The 18377-nt window shown below is 39.0% G+C and overlaps 1 protein-coding gene across 3 annotated transcripts in view; it reads left to right on the forward strand.

The window, feature by feature from the left end:
- Positions 1–17953, forward strand: part of SP3 (Sp3 transcription factor) — a 35580-nt gene extending 17627 nt beyond the window's left edge. For 2 of the 3 annotated variants that reach the window (XM_064162503.1, XM_064162517.1), the window contains 4 exons: positions 8047–8239; positions 9283–9327; positions 15069–15265; positions 16030–17953. In XM_064162503.1, coding sequence (XP_064018573.1) covers positions 8047–8239; positions 9283–9327; positions 15069–15265; positions 16030–16346 — 752 coding nt within the window. In that variant the 3' untranslated portion in view covers positions 16347–17953. The remainder of the gene's footprint in view (positions 1–8046; positions 8240–9282; positions 9328–15068; positions 15266–16029) is intronic. The other variant, XM_064162508.1, reaches the window with a different exon arrangement.
- The last annotated feature ends 424 nt before the right edge of the window (positions 17954–18377 follow it).

An 18377-nucleotide genomic window follows, 5' to 3' on the forward strand; every position in this document is an offset into this window, starting at 1 on the left:
ATTAAAAGGCTTTATGAAATGCATGAAGTAAACTGCAGCAATGATGTTCAGTAAATACTTTAACAACATCTATTTTGGGCTATTTACGACTGAGGCATGTTTGTATGTGGTTCACTGTCTTGCTAAATCAGCATGTGGTAATTTATGTCACTTCAAATGTAGAAAGTTTGCATAACTTTAAGTTTGGTTGGTTTTTTTTTGTGCAGTATCTACTATGGGATAGAATTCTCCCTCTGTATTCCATGTGCTTTTCTGCTCTGTTTCAAAACAACTCAGTCTAATTAATTTTCTTACAGCCCATGGTGATGAGTTGAAACTTTGTTGGATGTGTGTTACTCTTAAGTGACTATTCTGTCTGATGTGCTGAGTGTCTGGTGATTCGGCGTAGATTCTCAAGCTTAGGGATGTTAGCCTGAGTTACCTTGGGCTCAGATACCATCTAGATGTTCACAAAAGAATACATTACCCAGTTTCTGGTACTCATTCCTTTTTTCATTTTTCAAATACCCTTTTTACAGGGTACTCCTGAAGCAAAAGGAGAACTCACACCTGTGGGAATGTATGTCGAGTATCAATGAAATGAGAGAGGCAAGGGATTTTATTTCCTGTACTGCTTCAACTTAAAAAGAGTGCCTGGAAACTCATCCTAAGTCTTTCTGTAGTCTCAGTACTTTAGGTCTATCATTTAGGGTTCTGTGCAGTTCTCTTGCTTTTTGAGCCTCCTGGCAGGATCACATACTTTGGTTCTGATCTCTCAAGTTATCTTGTCAGTGCATCTGGCTCATAAAATGCATCAGGAGTTTCTATCAAGGACAATGGCAGTCTTTTCATAATGCTGTGAATTCTCACCAGGATCCTGGTTGTGATTGCCCCCTTGAAGACAAGTCTGTGTTGTAGATGGATTGTCTTTCGGTGCTCATAGAAGACATTCTTTTCCAAAGTTAGGGATTTTTAAGGAGAAAAGGGAAAAGCAAGCACATTGTCAGTGAGATGTCCTCATTATTTATCATGCAGACATGATACTTCTCAATCTGCATTAAAACATCATACCAGTTTTGAATCCACATATTCCATGTGTTTTGTACTTCATTTTTCTTAATCAGTGTGTTTTATTGTATCCTATTAAGTCACTTGCTCTGCAGAACTCTCAAATATATTCCATAAGCAATGGTGTCATCACTGATATACAGAAAGAAGTCTTTTTGAATCTAATTGTTCCCACAATCACATTTTAGACCAACATTCATTCTTTCCCTACTTCTTTTGAGTCTTTGTTTACCCTTTTTTTTGTATTAATAAAGTTAAAGGGTTTTTTCCTAATCCACTGGAGCGTTCAGATGGTCAAAGGCTTGCAGCACTAAAACTGCAGAGAGCTCTTTAGCCTCCTCCTAAAATTATTGAAAGAAAATTGCCCTAATCTGTTGATTTATGAAGTGTTTATTTCAGTATCTGTTTTTACATCTTCATTACTTTTCTGTCAGTGGAAAGCTTTTCATTCTCATCTAGTGATAGGACCATTATTTGGCTTACACTAAAATACAGAACAAAACCACTAATTGAACAGTTCTTCCTTCCTGAATTACTGCTGACAGTTGTATTGTTTGACCCTACCAGCAGTCTCATACTCTTTTATGTAGGAATACTTAACCCTGCTGGTCAGAGAATTCTACGTTCACCTGCTTTCCTTGCCTATTTCTGCAGCGCCTGACTACTTCTATATTGAGCATGATTAACTTTTCTTCCCCCTTTCTAGTTATCCCCTCTTATATTTTCAACTATGGGAAAAAAAAAGGAAAAATTAAGGGCATGCTGCAGCAGGCATTACTGTCCATAAGAACCCAAAATCTTGAGAATCTGTAGACAACACATCTCAAAGAACTGCAGTTACTGTAGGGTAAGTAACTGTTCTTTGATGCATAATATGTGTTGTGGTAGCATTGGCTTAGATACTTTTGCAGCTCAACTTTTAAAAGAAGCAGCTCACAGAAATGCTTAGGATCTCTTGTAAATACAGTATGTGGCATTTCTTTCAAGGAAAAAAAATCTATAGCTCTGCTTTTAGTAATCTTATTGGTATTGCTTGAATAGTCAGTACTGAGCTCTTGCTCTTTGTTTTGTACACCGCAGTTTTCCTCAGAAACTTAAAATCAGCTTTGGAGCTATTTGAAACTAGATGGTGGTCTGTCTTCTGAAGCTGGAGTTCACAGGTGTTTCAAGATGATGCTCTGTTGCTTTGGAATTTATGACATCATAAAATTGCTTAAGTTCACACGTTTTTGGGGGGCAAATCAGAGTAGGAATCATTAACTTTGTTGTGATTCCTCTCTGAAAGACTTGCACAGCTGGCCAGCTGGTAGGAAGAGTATAATTTAAATAATTGGATCATTTAATGTCAAAAAGACCTTTAAGATCAATGAAAATAGTTTGGTTTGTCATAGTCATGGAATGATTTTGCTTGGAAAGGATGTTGAAGATTATCTGCCAATCGTCTTGCCATGGGGAGGGATACATCTAGGTGCGAATGGACAAGGACAGTCGAACATCTTTATCAAAGCTTATTTGCATCCAGAGACTAAGACAAGAATAGTCAATATACTGAGGCAATGTGAGTTGCACTATAGAAGAAGACAAATTTTAGAAGAAAAGATGGAGAGGAGATTGGAATTCAGATCTGTTTCCTTGGGAGGGGTGGGAAGGGAAGCACCTACTTAGAAAACTAAATCAATAGACATGACTGATTCCAAGACATTGGAACTGCAGTCAGTTTGTGATACTTTGAGGAAATTGGTGTGAAAGTATGTGCAGTGGTGCTGCAAATCTCTTTTCAGCTGAAGCACTGTATTTCACCTTTTCAGATGAGGAACTTTTAAAGCTTAGCCGAGTTAAAAGGCAGGGTGGCTTTCAGCGTCTATGAAAAGCAGCTAAACTGGAAGCTGCTGTTTCAAGGTAGTTGCAGGTAATGCTTAGAGTGCCTTTCTGTGAGACTGCAGAAGCAGATGAATGGCATGATCCTCAAATAAAGCATTTTTGCATTGCATCCTTCTGCCTTGGTTTATCTGGGTTTCTATGGCGGCTGGGTAAATGAGTAACTTTCCTTGTAGGTGAAGGAAACAACATTTTCACAGACACCTAGTTGAAACAGGCCAAGGCGGAACACAAAGCTTAATTGATGCATTCGGCTGATAAATGCTGAAGTAGATAAATGACCTGGCTGTGTCAGTGAGCAGCACCCTTGATTGTAGTTGAAATGTACTTGGGAGTAGTTTAAGCTGCATTTGCATCTGCATGGTTTCATCCTGTCAGTTTAGCTATTCTCTGAAGTGCTTTAGTTCCTGTTTTTAATTTGCCAAATATATTTGAATGTGCTCCATATTGTAACCAGCTTTGGACTTTTTCTGACTATGAAATACTATCTTTGGAACAAAATTGTACACCAAGATCCCAGTTTCTATCCTTTAGAGGAAAGTAAAACCTAAACCAAATCTGGCTCACTAGATACCAAAAGGAATTGAACAGAATAAATGGTTTTCAGCATCTGTAGGCAATTTGAAACAGTGCCTTTGTCTGAATTTCCCCTTCATACTTATCTAGTAATAGGTTTTGAACTTAATTAAGAAGTAATGATATACAGAAATTTGAGAGCATAGAAATAAAATAGTAGTGAAGAAAATGGAACCTTCATTTAGTCAGTGTTTAACTGGTTTAACAAGAGTTGCCTCTAATTTGCCAGTGTTTTTGTTAGCTTTTCATTGCTTTAAGGGTTATGCAGTTTTTTAATGCCACTTTTTTGCAGAGCATGCATAAAACCTAGTGTTCTGTCAGCTGAGGATGAATTAGAGCACATCCAGAGGAACAGAGAAATGTGAAGTCGTTGCTATCTGTATGAATTTGCATAGTCTCCAGTTCCATTGCATGCGAGAAGACTTTTGCTCTTCTCCATGGCTTGCCCCTTTTACTTGTTAATTTTCTTCCTGTTATTTAAATTACAGCGGAACCCTCTCTCTCCCCCCGCAATACAGTGATGGAATTTTCCCTTATCTCTTGCAATAATGTAAAACCTCCTTGTAGGACAACAGACGTAGGAGTTCTGAGGACCTTTTTCAGGCAGTCACGTCCACTACAGGATCTGATACATTCCACTCTGCTATCCTGCATCCTGGAGGGGGCTAGATAAACATTTCATATTTTTCTATTTCTTTTAATTTTGTTTTACTTGACCTGTGTTCTACTTAAGTATTAAAAAGTCCTCTCTCTAAATGACCAGCTTACATTATACCTTTTTGTGTGCCTGGAGTAGAAGATGGTCCTTCTGAGGAATACCTAAAGCAATAGCTACATTTTCTGCCTTACCAAGATAATCAGGAAACACAGCACAACGTTACACACACAGTACTATTTTGACTTCATTTCAGTTTTGCATTTTTAAAAGTAATACTATAAAGTGTTGTATGTCTGTGCAAGTTATTTACTCCAATCTCCCTCTTGTTTTGTCCAAATGATTTTCTTTATGCCTCCACCATTATAAAACTATTATGAGCCTTTTCATTGCTGCAATAATGGTGATGATTGGGAGGAACTGGGAGTAGCGATATGAAAAAAGTGGAAGGAAATCATGATGAAAGTTTGTGGAGTGGAACAAACATTGCTGGGGATAGAGGTGTAAAACCCTGGATACTGGTGTGCAGTAATAGAAGTGTATCTTTGTTATTAGAGTGTGACTTTGGAGTGTCAGTATATCAGGAGAAATACGCTATGTGGAATACTTCATGTCACTAGTGGAGTTAGGTCTTGAAAGCACAGATCCATACCCTAATTTAATCCACTCATCTTTGCTAGGACATGTAGCCAACTCTTGAAACAAGGGTGTGAGGTACTAACTGGATTCAGCTACTGACTCTACAAACTCATCATATGCCAATGTCTAATGTTAGTTATTTAATAATTAAACTATAATCTTAAGACAGTGCTTTATTAGCCTTATTTTAATTCTTACTTTAAATCAAAGCAGAATTTAGACAAGGTACATTTTGTGGAACATTAGACAAAAAAAAAGAACTTGAGTGTGGTGCATAACATGTGAGTCCTAAAGAACTGCTTGGAGACTTGAATTGCCCTGTACTGGCAGCCTTGCCACTGTGCTGTGTTTAAATTCCTATTATGTACCCTGTTGCATGAGTAATTCAGGCTGTTGCCTTTTCCTCAAGTTTCTCTAAGTGAATGTATTAGTTTATTTAATAGTATCCAATTTGAGAGATCAATTCTATAAACTGCTTTTATGTTAGGTAGTGTTTTAATCTTTGCTGATGTAAAAGGAATTTTATATATTATGTGTATATAGAAGTTATTACCTAAGAAATAATGTTATTATCTCTAAGTCTCAGAAAAGGAGTTAATTTAGAATCATAGAATCAACCAGGTTGGAAGAGACCTCCAAGATCATCCAGTCCAACCTAGAACCCAGCCCTATCCAATCAACTAGACCACGGCACTAAGTGCCTCAGCCAGGCTTTTCTTGAAGGCCCCCAGGGACGGTGCCTCCACCACCTCCCTGGGCAGCCCATTCCAATGGGAAATGACTCTCTCTGTGAAGAACTTCTTCCTAACATCCAGCCTATACCTACCCTGGCACAACTTGAGACTGTGTCCCCTTGTTCTATTGCTGGTTGCCTGGGAGAAGAGGCCACCCCCCACCTGGCTACACTGCCCCTTCAGGTAGTTGTAGACAGTAATAAGAAGTAGTAGGGAAGATAGTCTGGTGGGTATTGCAGAAGACTAGAAGTCACCACAGAGGTTTTCTAGGTCTTCGGATGAGAGACACTTGTTATGTTCTCATTTGCTGTTGTGAACTTCTTCTGTTAACAGCGAAGCTCAGCGTGCAGGTGTTTGGACAGGCTTACCACAGTAGTTCTGCTGAATGTTTCCACACATGTAGAGTCAGTGAGCATGCTAGCTCCTGGATTCCCACAGATCAACTCCTGTCATACTGCTGCGAACTTCAGTTCTAGCATTGGCTTTTACTGCTAACCCAGATAATTGTTGTAGACTTCCTTGTTTCTGACCTGTAATTCTCTTCCTAATGCAGTGATTTCCCAGAGAATTATTGTAACTTCAGTTACATTAGTGTTGTACTTTACAGCACAGCCCCACAAATGGCTTTACGTGTGCAAGTTAAAGGCAAGCAAACTGTAGCGTTGGGAAAGACTGGAGTGAGACTTTCATAGCGTGTTTTTGTGTGTAGCTACATCCTTTGTCACTAAACAGATAGATGCTGGAGGTGATTTGGAAGGTAGTCCAGATAACTGCTACTCTTCATCTGTTTTATTGTTAACTTCATTCCTGGTCTGTGCTGGGACAGAGATGCTGTTTTTATCTGACCAGCATGGTTTTTCTTATGTTTTATCATGCAGCCTGTGCAGCTTTATCTGAATTTGGTGAGGATAAAAATCTACATGACAACAGAGTTTGTTCTGCAGGGACAGCAGTCTCTTAAATACATCCAGAAAGGAACACAGCTTAGTTTGAAGCTTCAGTAAAGGAAAAAAGAACACAACCAAACCAACCAAACAAACAAAAAAACCCATTCATGGCTTGTTTATTAGTTTGTACTAGTAGCTAAGGGCCTGGAACACAAACCCTGTGAGGAGAGGCTGAGGGAGCTGGGGTTGTTTAGCCTAGAGAAGAGGAGGCTCAGGGGTGACCTCACTGCTGTCTACAACTACCTGAAGGGAGGCTGTAGCCAGGTGGGGGTGGCCTCTTCTGCCAGGCAAGCAGCAACAAAACAAGGGGACAGAGTCTCAAGTTGTGCCAGGGAAAGTGTAGGCTGGATGTTAGGAGGAAGTTGTTGCCAGAGAGAGTGATTTGGCATTGGAATGTGCTGCCCAGGGAGGTGGTGGAGTTGCCATCCCTGGAGGTGTTGAAGAAAAGCCTGGATGAGTCACTTGGTGCCATGGTCTAGCTGATTGGACAGGGCTGGGTGCTAGGTTGGCCTGGCTGATCTTGGAGGTCTCTTCCAACCTGGTTGATTCTATGATTCTAATCATTTTTACTGAAAAAAACCCCAAAACTCAACTACTCTGCTAAGCCAGGGGGCTGGGGTTCAGCTTTCTAAAATGATTTATGGAAATTGTCTTTTTTTTTTTCCTAAATACAGACTTTCAGCTCATTGGAAACCTGGAATAGTGTCCAAAAGGGAAAATATTCCTATTAAGATATACATTTCTTTAAATAGTAGTTGTTTCACAGTGTGCTATAGTGCTATAGTTAGTCCTAGGATGAGATTGAATGAGTGCTCTGCAGGGAGAGAGTATACATACTTGCAGAAGTCTATCCTATTAGGATAAATCCATGAAACTGCAAAGCCCTGTTTTGACTACTAGCTTATCAAAATGTTTAAGTGCTTTGTGTGTTGCATACGTCTCTAAGGCTGAATAGCTTTCTTCTCTAAACGTGTTCTTCTCTATGTACAGTGGAAAAGGCAAACACTTGAGGTGAGAAGGGGAAAATGAAGCAAAGGCATGATTTGTTTAGAATGTTCTTTAGCTTGGTCTCTCTTAGGTCAAACTTTTTTATTTGGTTTCTGATGTTGTTTTATGTATCTCTGCATATAGAAAACTTCTGACAATGGTTGAGAAAGGCTGTATCACGTCATACTGACTTCTCTTGTGCAAACATACCTGGCTACTTGGGGTCATTTGAAATACTTACATTTACCTTTTTTTTTTCAACCTATGTCCAACCTTTTGTTTCTCAGTTTTCCCTAAGTTTCCAGCAAGCAGTATCCTCCTGGTGACAGCATTCCCTACCAATAATTGTTTGAACTTGAACTTTAGTACTTCATTATATCTTGTCTTCAACTTCTAAATATATAGTAAGATAAACTTGTTTAATACATTACAGGTTACAAGGGGACAGAAACAATGTCAGTATGCACTAAAGGATGTTGACTTTTGACTGACATAGTGCTCTCAGCAGTAAAAAGTTTTGATCATTATGGTTTTGGTCTCTTTAATGGCCTACTTATGGATCTGAGTTTATTCTTTTCCTCAGATATTAGGATTAAAGAAGAGGAGCCTGATCCAGAAGAGTGGCAGCTGAGTGGTGATTCTACACTGAATACCAATGATCTAACACATTTGAGAGTACAAGTGGTAGATGAGGAAGGGGACCAACCACATCAAGAGGGAAAAAGACTGCGGCGCGTAGCGTGCACATGTCCCAACTGCAAAGAAGGTGGTGGAAGGTACATGATGTTCAGTGTCATGTAACACGTATGGTGATGAAAACAGTAATGAGTGAGGAGCAAAGGAGCCTTAGTTAGCAGCAGTTTTTGGTGGCAAGAGAAAACTGTAGGCTTAGGCAAAGGAGCTTATGCAATAAAGGACTGACACCTTTATTTCTGGGTTTGCAGATGGATGGGCAGATTATGCCATCCTCTCTGAGTTACTTCATTGATATGAATTGGAAAAACTTGGAGATAAATCCTACCTAGTACAAATGAGTGAGTTAGAATATTGCCCTAAGCAATAGAAAACTGAAATATTTGGGAATATGCACATCTATGATTAGCTCCCTATCATATTGATTGTAGGTTGGACTTGGTGATCCTGAGGGTCTTTTCCAACCTGGATGTTTGTGTGATATGTCGAGAACTTGATTAAATCCTGCGTTCCTTCATTTCCTCACTGGCTGAGCATTTCTTTCCCCCCACAGTTTGGGGAAAAGAAATTGATTTATGTAGAATATTATAAAGATACAGTTATCTTAGTTTTTTTATTAAGAAAAACAAGGCTTGTTTAAATTTTGAACTGGCTGACTGTTTTCAAAGTTAGAGGAGATTTGGTTAGCAAAGAGGGACTGAGTTCCAATTCTCACAAAACTTCAGGACTACATAGAAAGCCATGTTTTATTGTCTGGTATCCCATGAAAATGTGTTTCAACTTTTTGTTCTTATAAAGATTTTATTCTGTTCTCAAACACTTAATTTTAAACATCTTGATTATGTATATGAGAGAGGAATTGGTGATAATAGGCAGCCTTTTACAAGTGAGAATGCTTAGGTGTATTTGTGCTTGATGTAATTGTGCAGGGGTTTCTTTCTAGTACATGCAAATGTGTCCATTTTGATAATAGATTCTTGAAGTCTTTATTTATGTGAAAACTATGGTGTAAATGAATGAATTCTCTTTAAATAACATGTCAGTGTCCTATGGCTCTAAGAGTTCTAATGATACCGACTGAATATGTCTGTTGGCAAGTCTCATGTTTTTTTGCTGTTTATTCTAGACTCTGTGCAAACACAGAGAGGGAGTATTTGGGTAGCAGTACTGTGTAAGTATCAAGTGCTTAATACAAAAGTACTTTGAAACGTTTACATCACAAATGAAGTTAGTGATATCTGTGGTAAAGGTTACACAGCATCTTTATCCATCTGCTTCCTCTTGTTAAATTCTTATGTGTAGTTCACTCAAACCTGGTACAGACATTACTCGGTTCTTGATGAGCCCTGAACTGCCATGGAGTACTGCCCAAAGTACACCATGGATTGAGATTTGCTTCAGTCTGGGAGAAAGCTCTGAAAATGAGATTTACACTGCCCATATTTCTAGGTAACAGAGATTTCACATGATCCATCCTTGTGCTCTATTCCAAACTGCAGTGGCTTCAATTTAGAGACATCTTTAAAGTTCTCTTCCTCCTGAGCAGGTTGCTATAACACTGTGTTTTAAAGTCAAAGGCCAAGACAGAATCTTTCTGAGAGAATCTGAGAGATGGTTTTGGTGAAGTCTAGAGAAGGCTGTAGTCTGACTGAAATTCTGATATGGGGATTTGGGAAGGAGTTGAGGTAAGAGCTAGAATGGAGTTTAGATAGGTGAAAATCTGAAATCCACTCGACACATCAAATATACCAAGTAGGAAAAGTAAGACAGAAAGTCAGCATGTGAGAAGAGTTTGAACTGGAATTAAAAAAAGGATAATGAATGAGACAACAATGAGGAAATAAAAAGAGGGAAAGTGCTTAGAGTTACTAAAGCAACTTTCCACCAGAATGTGGAACTCCTTGAGAATCTAGCAAAAAGGAGTAAGCCCACTTGGAGGAATGTTTTCTTTCTTCCTCTGACACATGTTGGTCCTGTTTTATAGCTGCTAGAGTTACTTGCTTGTCTCTAGTGCTGTAATGCTGAGGTTTGATTTCTTTCAACTCTGCTGATGACTTGTGAAGTTTCAGATAGCATGATATTTGCTTCAGGTAGTGTTCAGTTCTTAAAATGATGTTAAGGTACAAAACTGGGAACTTGGAAATTGACGAATACTGAGATTAAGATACCCTGAGGAACTTTAATCCTTTGTGTTTATGCACTGCTATTTGGTTGCTAATTACATGACTGCACACTAATCTTTCTCATATGACTCCCAGTGCCATTCAGTGGATAGGATGGGTGATGCACAGGGAGTGAATCAGGGCTGTGCAGTGCTTGATGTCTGCTTCATTTATTTTAGAAATGAAAAGGCATTTAGGGAATGAGATACAGGACTGCAGCAAAAGGGTTCTGATCTTCTGGAGGAGTTTGTCTGTCCACCCCTCCTTTTCCACTGCAGAAGCACTGAGTTCATTCTTGTAAAGAAATCAATTAAGCTGAGTTGTGAACTTCTACAGCACTCTAAGGAGATATGCTTCTGCTGTCTTAAACTTGACACCTGAAGGCTGGTAGATCTTTGATGATTTTGGCCTTAATCTCTTTCAACCTCATATTCGGATGTATGAGATGATTATTCCAGTTCAAGTCTACTACACCAAAGTGTTGCAAGATGATACACTCACCAGTGTTTGTGAATTTCTTAGACACTGTGTTTGAGTCCCTATCATAAGGTAAAAAAAACTGGGGAAATTAATAATTGTGTATTTAAGTTAGTACTTAACATGTGACTAATAAGACAAGAAAAGCATATTAGATTGGTGTGAAAAAGTTCTGAGTGGCATTTCACTCAGCGACTGCTGTCCTGCCTGGGCACTGAATGGGGTAGGAGAAGGTAGTACCTGACTTCATATATGTAGACTTCATCATAATTTAATCTTTTGTGTAGCCTGAATTTTGGCATTTCTTGTCATTTCAGTTTTTTGGTTACAAAGGTGACATAGGGGGGTCTTTCTGTTTTCTCTTGTTGGCTTTTCTTGGGGTTTTTTTGACTCTTAATGCGGAATTAGACTGCTAGGCAGTCTTCAAAGGACTTCTTTTTGTGCCAGGTCTGTGAAGCAGGAAGCCATTCTTGCCTTTAGCTCACTAGGCAGGGGCCAAGTTAAAAAAGGAAGAGGGTGGTGCAGTAGGTATGTAAATGAAGACTTTATACCCTGAAGTTCATATAGTAAATGGTGGATAAGCAAGTGGAGAAGGAGCGAGAGGGAGAGATGTACCTCAAAGAATGACTGATCCCAAACAGAATGTAGGATCTCAGAAGTTAGGTGGAAAGTTCGCCCTCATTTTGAGTTACACCTGGAGATTTCAACCTCTCAATTACATCTGGAATTACACTTAGGTCTAACTACTACAGTCTGGAACTATAGAGAAAGAGTGCTTCTGAGCACCACTCAAGGTACATAACTGTAGAAGACACATTGTTAAAATAACTAGTAAGTGTATATTTTACTCTTTAAATGCTGCTGTCCCTCCTGGAAGTCCAGTTTCTTAGTGGGTGAATGTGTCTGCTGCTGAAGCTGTTACATTCTGCAAGGTTATGAGAAATATGGTTTCCAGTCTTCATAAAGCTAAAACATGCTATGGAAATACTTAAGTATTAATTGGAGGAGTAGACCTGAGTCATATCCTTTTACTCAGAGGTTATTGGCCAGAGCAGCAAGAAAGACCTCTTAGCATGCTGCATTAGGGCATCGTGCCAGACTGTCACAGCTGCAAAGCATCCAGATAGAACTTGGCTCATACCCAGTCAGTTTTAGTGCACACGTGAAGTAAACATGCAGATGCCTACATGGAGTTGTGTGGATTAAATACACTTAGTTATTCATTCATGGTAGTCTTGCAGATTTCATTCTGTGATTCCCTGGCTTCCCCTTACTTTGAACTTTGGAGGCTGCTAAGGAATTCTGTCACCAATTAAGTGAGGTTCTTAGAAATATGTGTGACACCACCTACACACAGTAAGTTGACCATGAGTTGAACCTTTCTTTCCTTCAGTCTAGATTAAAGGTGTAATTAAGCAAATCCAAACGAGTGACTTAGGAATCCTGAAATATGATTTTAAGTGATTTTTGCTGTGTGTCACACATACTGTATCATGCAAAGTTACAAACTATTTGTTGCGAAGGGAAATGCTTTACTGTGTTTGGAGTAAGTGTGAGGATGAAATATCAAATGCAGGAAAAAATACACTGTATACAGAAATAGACTTCCAAATGCAGGAAGACATTTTGTGGTAACAAGCACAGGCTGAGCATTTCTTAGTGCTACATGGGGTTGGGCAGCAATTGAAAACATGGGATAATGAGATCCTGTGGAGAGTTCTTTCATTTATGGAGACTGTATGATGGAGAAGAGCCATGGGTGTTCCTTTGCCCTGTGTTGCAATTGCTAGATGCCTTCAGACACCAGGCAAGAGGACCTATAAAAGAGCTGTCCAGAACAGAATCATTGGAAGAAGGTAAACATAGAGCCTGGGAACCATGGAACTGGTTGCAGTAAGACTAAAGGAAGAGTACAGAAAATTTCTTTCTTGGAGTCCATGGAGCTGAGTGTTCTGGGCTGACAGACAAATGCCACTGCAACTGTTACAGAGATTTTGGTGTAGTGGCCTAGTCATCAGCAGAGGCAGAATAATTGGAAAGAAAAGGCAGTCTAAAGATGTTTTGCTAAACACTTTGGAAATCAGCTGAATATCCAAAACTTCTGAATGCTGAGCTTTTGTGTAAGTGGCATAGTACAAAGCTAATTGGAGACAGAACAAGGGGGAATGGCCTCAAGCTGAGACTGGGGAGGTATGGATTGGACTTTAGGAAAAAGCTTTTCACAGAGGGAGTGGTCAGGCACTGGAATGAGCTGCTAAGGAGGTGGTGGAGTCACCCACCCTGGATGTGTTTGAGGGTCGTTTGGATGTGGTTTAAGGTGAATCTTGTAGAGTAGGGTTATAGGTTGGACTTGGAGATCCTGAGGGTCTTTTCCAACCTGGATATCCCTTTAATTCTACTCTAAATTAAATGCCAGACATTAGAGTTAATCTTGCTTTTTAAGTCTTGGTTTGAGGGAAGGCCTTGGAAAAATGTGAACCTGACAACTCAGATGTAGCAGATGTACCAAAAATAGGTATTTCAGGTGAGGAAGGAGATGCCAGGTAACTTTATATAGGAAATTAATAAAAAAAGCAGGTGAACCTGGCAATAAACCAAAAAAACCCAAACAAAACCACTCAAAAACCCTGCCAAAAATACCCCCAAACCATAGTCTCTTCTCTCTATAGGCTCATATAAGTCTAGCACTACTTCAGTAGGGTCGAAAGCCTTCTGAACCCTCTAATTCTACTGCTGTCAAATGTATTCTGAAGTCAAAACCTACACTGTCATGACAAATAATTAGTGTGTAAAAGTGATAGTTTTGAGAGAAAATCACTAATGAAGCACTATCAACGTTGCTCTATATTGAGATTTCTTACAAACATTTTGTAGGCCCTAATCTGATTTTTATCTCCTTACTTTCCTGTAGTGTCAGGAGTATCTTATGGTACTTAATTTGGAAGTCTTTTCATTTCTGTCTGTTTAGAAATGCTTGCTCCGAGTGCTAACTGCTTAAAGTGTATATGCATTTTACACTGAACCCTCAGAGCTGTTCTGAATACAGGAGGTGAGAATCAGGGTCTAATAGTTGCCTGGCAAATCCTTCAGCCTCTGGATAGCTAAGCAGAAGTTGAACATCTGATGGAAGAAAAGAAATTGCCCTGGGGAGGCGACAGAGGATGGTGTGATCTGTCATGGAGGATGGTAGTGCCCATGATTGTGGTTTCAGCATCCATTCAAGATGTTCAAAGTTAGCATTGCCGCTGAATAAGGTGGCCTGATGCTTGGCTGCATTTTCCAATCTCCTCCCTTGTATCAGCATTGATAACTGCATTGTTCGCCATATCTGTTCCCTAGAGTGCCCCTTTCAGCAGCAGCAAACACTTAAATTGGCTGAAATCAATCACGATGGCCTGTCCTGGACAGAGTGATCTCTTTTCTCTAGGTCTTCAGAGGTTCTTACCTCTCTCTGGTGATTTTATTTAAAAAGAAAAAAAAAGATTAAGAACAAGAAAAAGAAGTTTTTGTGTTAGGTGCTCCTCTTGAATAAATCATTTAACATGTCAGTGAGGTAGTGTCTTAAAACAGGCAGCAGCTCAGCAGTCTGGATTATTCTTTCTGTGAATTATATGTTGACATTTTGATGGAATTTTTTCTTTCCCCCTGAAATACCAAGGAATTAGTTTAAATGTCAGCAAGATCAGCTGTTTCACCACCACTCCTTGTAGTGGAAAGATACAGGTTAGTGTGCTTGTCCTCCAACCCCAAATTGCTTTGCAGATTTCCCCAAGATGCCAAAAGTCCCATCTGTTCTCTTCCTGGTTGCAAAGATCCCTGGTTTCCATTTTGGCAGTCACAGTCATCTGTGTTTCTCTTTGCCAAAACAGTCTTTGGTATGGTAAAAACTGAAACTGGGAGAAATTTTAAATACAGGCACTTCATCATTGAAGTAGTACAACCTGCTGGAATGACTCTGTTTCCAACTCCATATCCATGTGTGCCTGCTGGAAATTGCACTTCTGTCATTTAAAATTCCCGTGCTGTGAACTTGTAGCTTGTTGCAGAATCGAGATAGCTGCACAGAATTTTGTTCCAGCTTCTTAGTGAGTGTTCTGGACCCTGACTGTATTTGAAACACAAATGGGAAGCCATTCAGGTTTGCTCTTGGTGTTTGTGTTCCCACTTATACATGTGCCCAGTATTTAGGAGCAATGTGTTAGGCTGTGTAACTTCTTTTGTTGGTGGTTGTTTGGTTTTTATTTTGCCTTATTTTTTTTTTTTTGTTTAACAGAGGCTCCAACTTGGGCAAAAAGAAACAACACATTTGTCACATACCAGGGTGTGGCAAAGTGTACGGGAAAACGTCACACTTGAGAGCTCACCTCCGCTGGCATTCCGGAGAGCGTCCCTTTGTTTGTACTTGGATGTTTTGTGGGAAGAGGTTCACTCGCAGCGACGAGCTCCAGCGGCACCGAAGGACACACACAGGTTGACTTGCTTTGAGTCTGGTGCATTTCACTAGAGAGGGCTTGGGGGGATCGGGGTCCATGTCATGTAACTTTTCTAAAGTCTTGGGACGATGTACACCCATAGTTGACTTTGGTAGGTCTGAGGAGGAGAAGCAGCTATTGTGTCCAGTTCTGGGGCCCTCAATTCAAGAGAGATGTTGAGATGCTGGAATGTGTCCAGAGAAGGGTGACGAAGCTGGTGAGAGGCCTGGAACACAGCCCTGTGAGGAGAGGCTGAGGGAGCTGGGGGTGTTTAGAAGAAGAGCAGGCTCAGGAGTGACCTCATTGCTGTCTACAACTGCCTGAAGGTAGCCAGGTGGGGGTTGGTCTCTTCTGCCAGGCAACCAGCAACAGAACAAGGGGACACAGTCTCCAGTTGTGCCAGGGGAAGTATAGGCTGAATGTTAGGAGGAAGTTGTTGGCAGAGAGAGTGATTGGCATTGGAATGGGCTGCCCAGGGAGGTGGTGGAGTCACCATCCCTGGAGGTGTTCAGGAAAAGCCTGCATGAGGCACTTAGTGCCATGGTCTAGTTGATTGGACAGGGCTGGGTGCTAGGTTGGCCTGGATGATCTTGGAGGTCTCTTCCAACCTGATTGATTCTGTGATTCTTTTTAATTCTTGAAGATGTTTTTGGTGTAGATGTAATCTTTTTCCATTCTTGCAAATGTTTTTTTTGTTGTACCTGCAATCTTACTCATTCTTGAAAACGTGTTGTTTTTTTTCCCTCTTGTCTTCCATGACAGGTGAGAAGAAATTTGTCTGTCCAGAATGTTCAAAACGCTTTATGAGAAGTGACCACCTTGCCAAACACATTAAAACACATCAGAATAAAAAAGGTATTCACTCTAGCAGTACAGTGCTGGCATCAGTAGAAGCAACACCTGATGATACTTTGATTACTGCAGGAGGAACAACACTTATCCTTGCAAATATTCAGCAAGGTTCCGTTTCAGGAATAGGAACTGTCAATACATCTGGCACCAGCAATCAGGATATTCTTACCAACACTGAAATACCTTTACAGCTTGTCACAGTTTCGGGAAACGAGACAATGGAGTAAATATTACACAAGATACCTATTAATTGTGGTTATTTTTATACAGTAGTGAGAAGAATATTGTTCCTAAGTTCTTAGATATCTTTTTATTGATGTGCAAAAATTTTTGGATTGACAGTAACTTGGTTATACATGACACTGAAATGCCTTACTTTGTATGATATTCCATAGTATATTAAACTGGTAAAATTGCATGGGTTTTGTAGGTACTTTTGGAATCTAGAAGAGATGAAATTTTACCAAGTTATATTAAAAAAAAAAAACAAAAACAAACAAAAAGGAAAAAAAAAAAGAAGAAGAATTTAATGATGGAAATGGTAGTCTAACCAAATGCATCAATCCTGTGTGGTTTAGTGTAAAAAAAAAATGAGAACATGTTGGTATTTATCTATTGTAAGATAAAAGAAGTTGATGGGTGAAAAGAAATCATGTTATGATAAAAGAAATTTTGTAATTTTCTTGATGACTGGAATTTTTATTATGCATAACTGACAAATCAAGTTTCCAAGCAAATGTTACATAGTGTAGGCTTTACTTAGCTCATCAACTTGTCATTTTGAAGCTAATTATTTTAATTAGGTTAACTATGTACAATATTTTAAGCATTACTCTTGTAAGATTTTGCAAACTACGTTTTAACATGGAACTCTAGGGATAGTCACCTTTTAAATCCTATCGAAAAGCCATGTTTAAGATTTAATTTGCCAAAAGGATGTCTTGTTAATATTCTTTCAATAACCAAGGTGGGCAATATAACCAATGTTTAAAATGTTTAAAATGTTTAAAAAGGAAAAAAAAAAAAAAGATAAAAAAAAAAGATATGTATAGGTTGAGGCATTTGGGTGGTCAGGCAAATGTTATAGTGAAGTATATCCCTTCTTTTGAACATTGGAGGACCAAAAATAAGGTGTATTGCGTCTCAGCAGTGATGATTTTTATTAACTCTTTTGGTTTTTTTTTCTTTCCAAAAAAAGAAACCCATCTGTCTGCCAGGGCCTTAAAAGCCATCCTGTAAATTACCAGTGAAATAGAACATATGCAAATACAACCCAAGAATCACTTCCATATTGACAGTACTCCCAAACATATGGATATAGTCATAGTGAACTAAGAGGGGGGTGGGATGTGGGGGTTTATGATGTTTTTATTTGTTTGTTGTTTAGTTTTTTGGTTAGTCAACCTGCATTTAAATATCAACCATCTTTCCTTTTGTTTATTTGTTTGGTTTTTGGTTGTTTGTTTTTTTTTTTTGCTTCTTCCCTTAAAAATTGTATGTATCCAGTACATTTAACTGATAAACATATATGTTTTTTATTATGCTGAAGTTTCTTTTTATTTTTTAATGACTGTTTATATTTTCAATTATAGAGAAAAAAAGAAAACCTGTACAAAAAATGAAGTTATATAGCCAGTCTGTAAGTGCTATACACATTTTTCCCCAAAAATGTACAACAACAATTCCTGCAGTTCACCTCCTTCCAAACATTTGGAAATCTGTTTCATTTGTTACTCTTAAAACCACCTCAAATTTAAAGGCTACCTTATTGTACGTTTAAAGTGTATTATAACAGTGTGGTAGTTAATAAAACACTATTTTTTTTTCTTTTGAATGGAGTATACTGTATTTCTTGCTAACTAACAAAATGTTATTTCAGAGTGCATCTTGGGAGCTTGAGGTGATTTATTATTTTGTGCTAGGTGGTGGGAAGTAGGAATGATGTTTCTACAGGTAAGGAGATAATAATACCTCGCCTCCCTTCTCTCATAAAGATCTGTCTATGTGTGCAAATGAATGTTGTAGTAGTAGAATCTGAGCAGGGCATGAAGGAAACGTAGGCTCTATAATTTAGAATATAAAAATAACATTGCATGTAAGTTCTCTGACAAAAGACAAACAGTCTTGGTTAGATAAAGGGGATGGAGTAAGAAAAATTAGTGAGAACTGTGAGATGAAAGAGAATGATGGTTGTAGGCGATGCTATGAAGTGTGATAGAATAGAGTACAGTAGAATAGAATCAACCAGGTCGGAAGAA

This window comes from Pogoniulus pusillus, chromosome 2 (genome assembly GCF_015220805.1).
Source record: "Pogoniulus pusillus isolate bPogPus1 chromosome 2, bPogPus1.pri, whole genome shotgun sequence".
Taxonomy (NCBI): Eukaryota; Metazoa; Chordata; class Aves; order Piciformes; family Lybiidae; genus Pogoniulus; species Pogoniulus pusillus.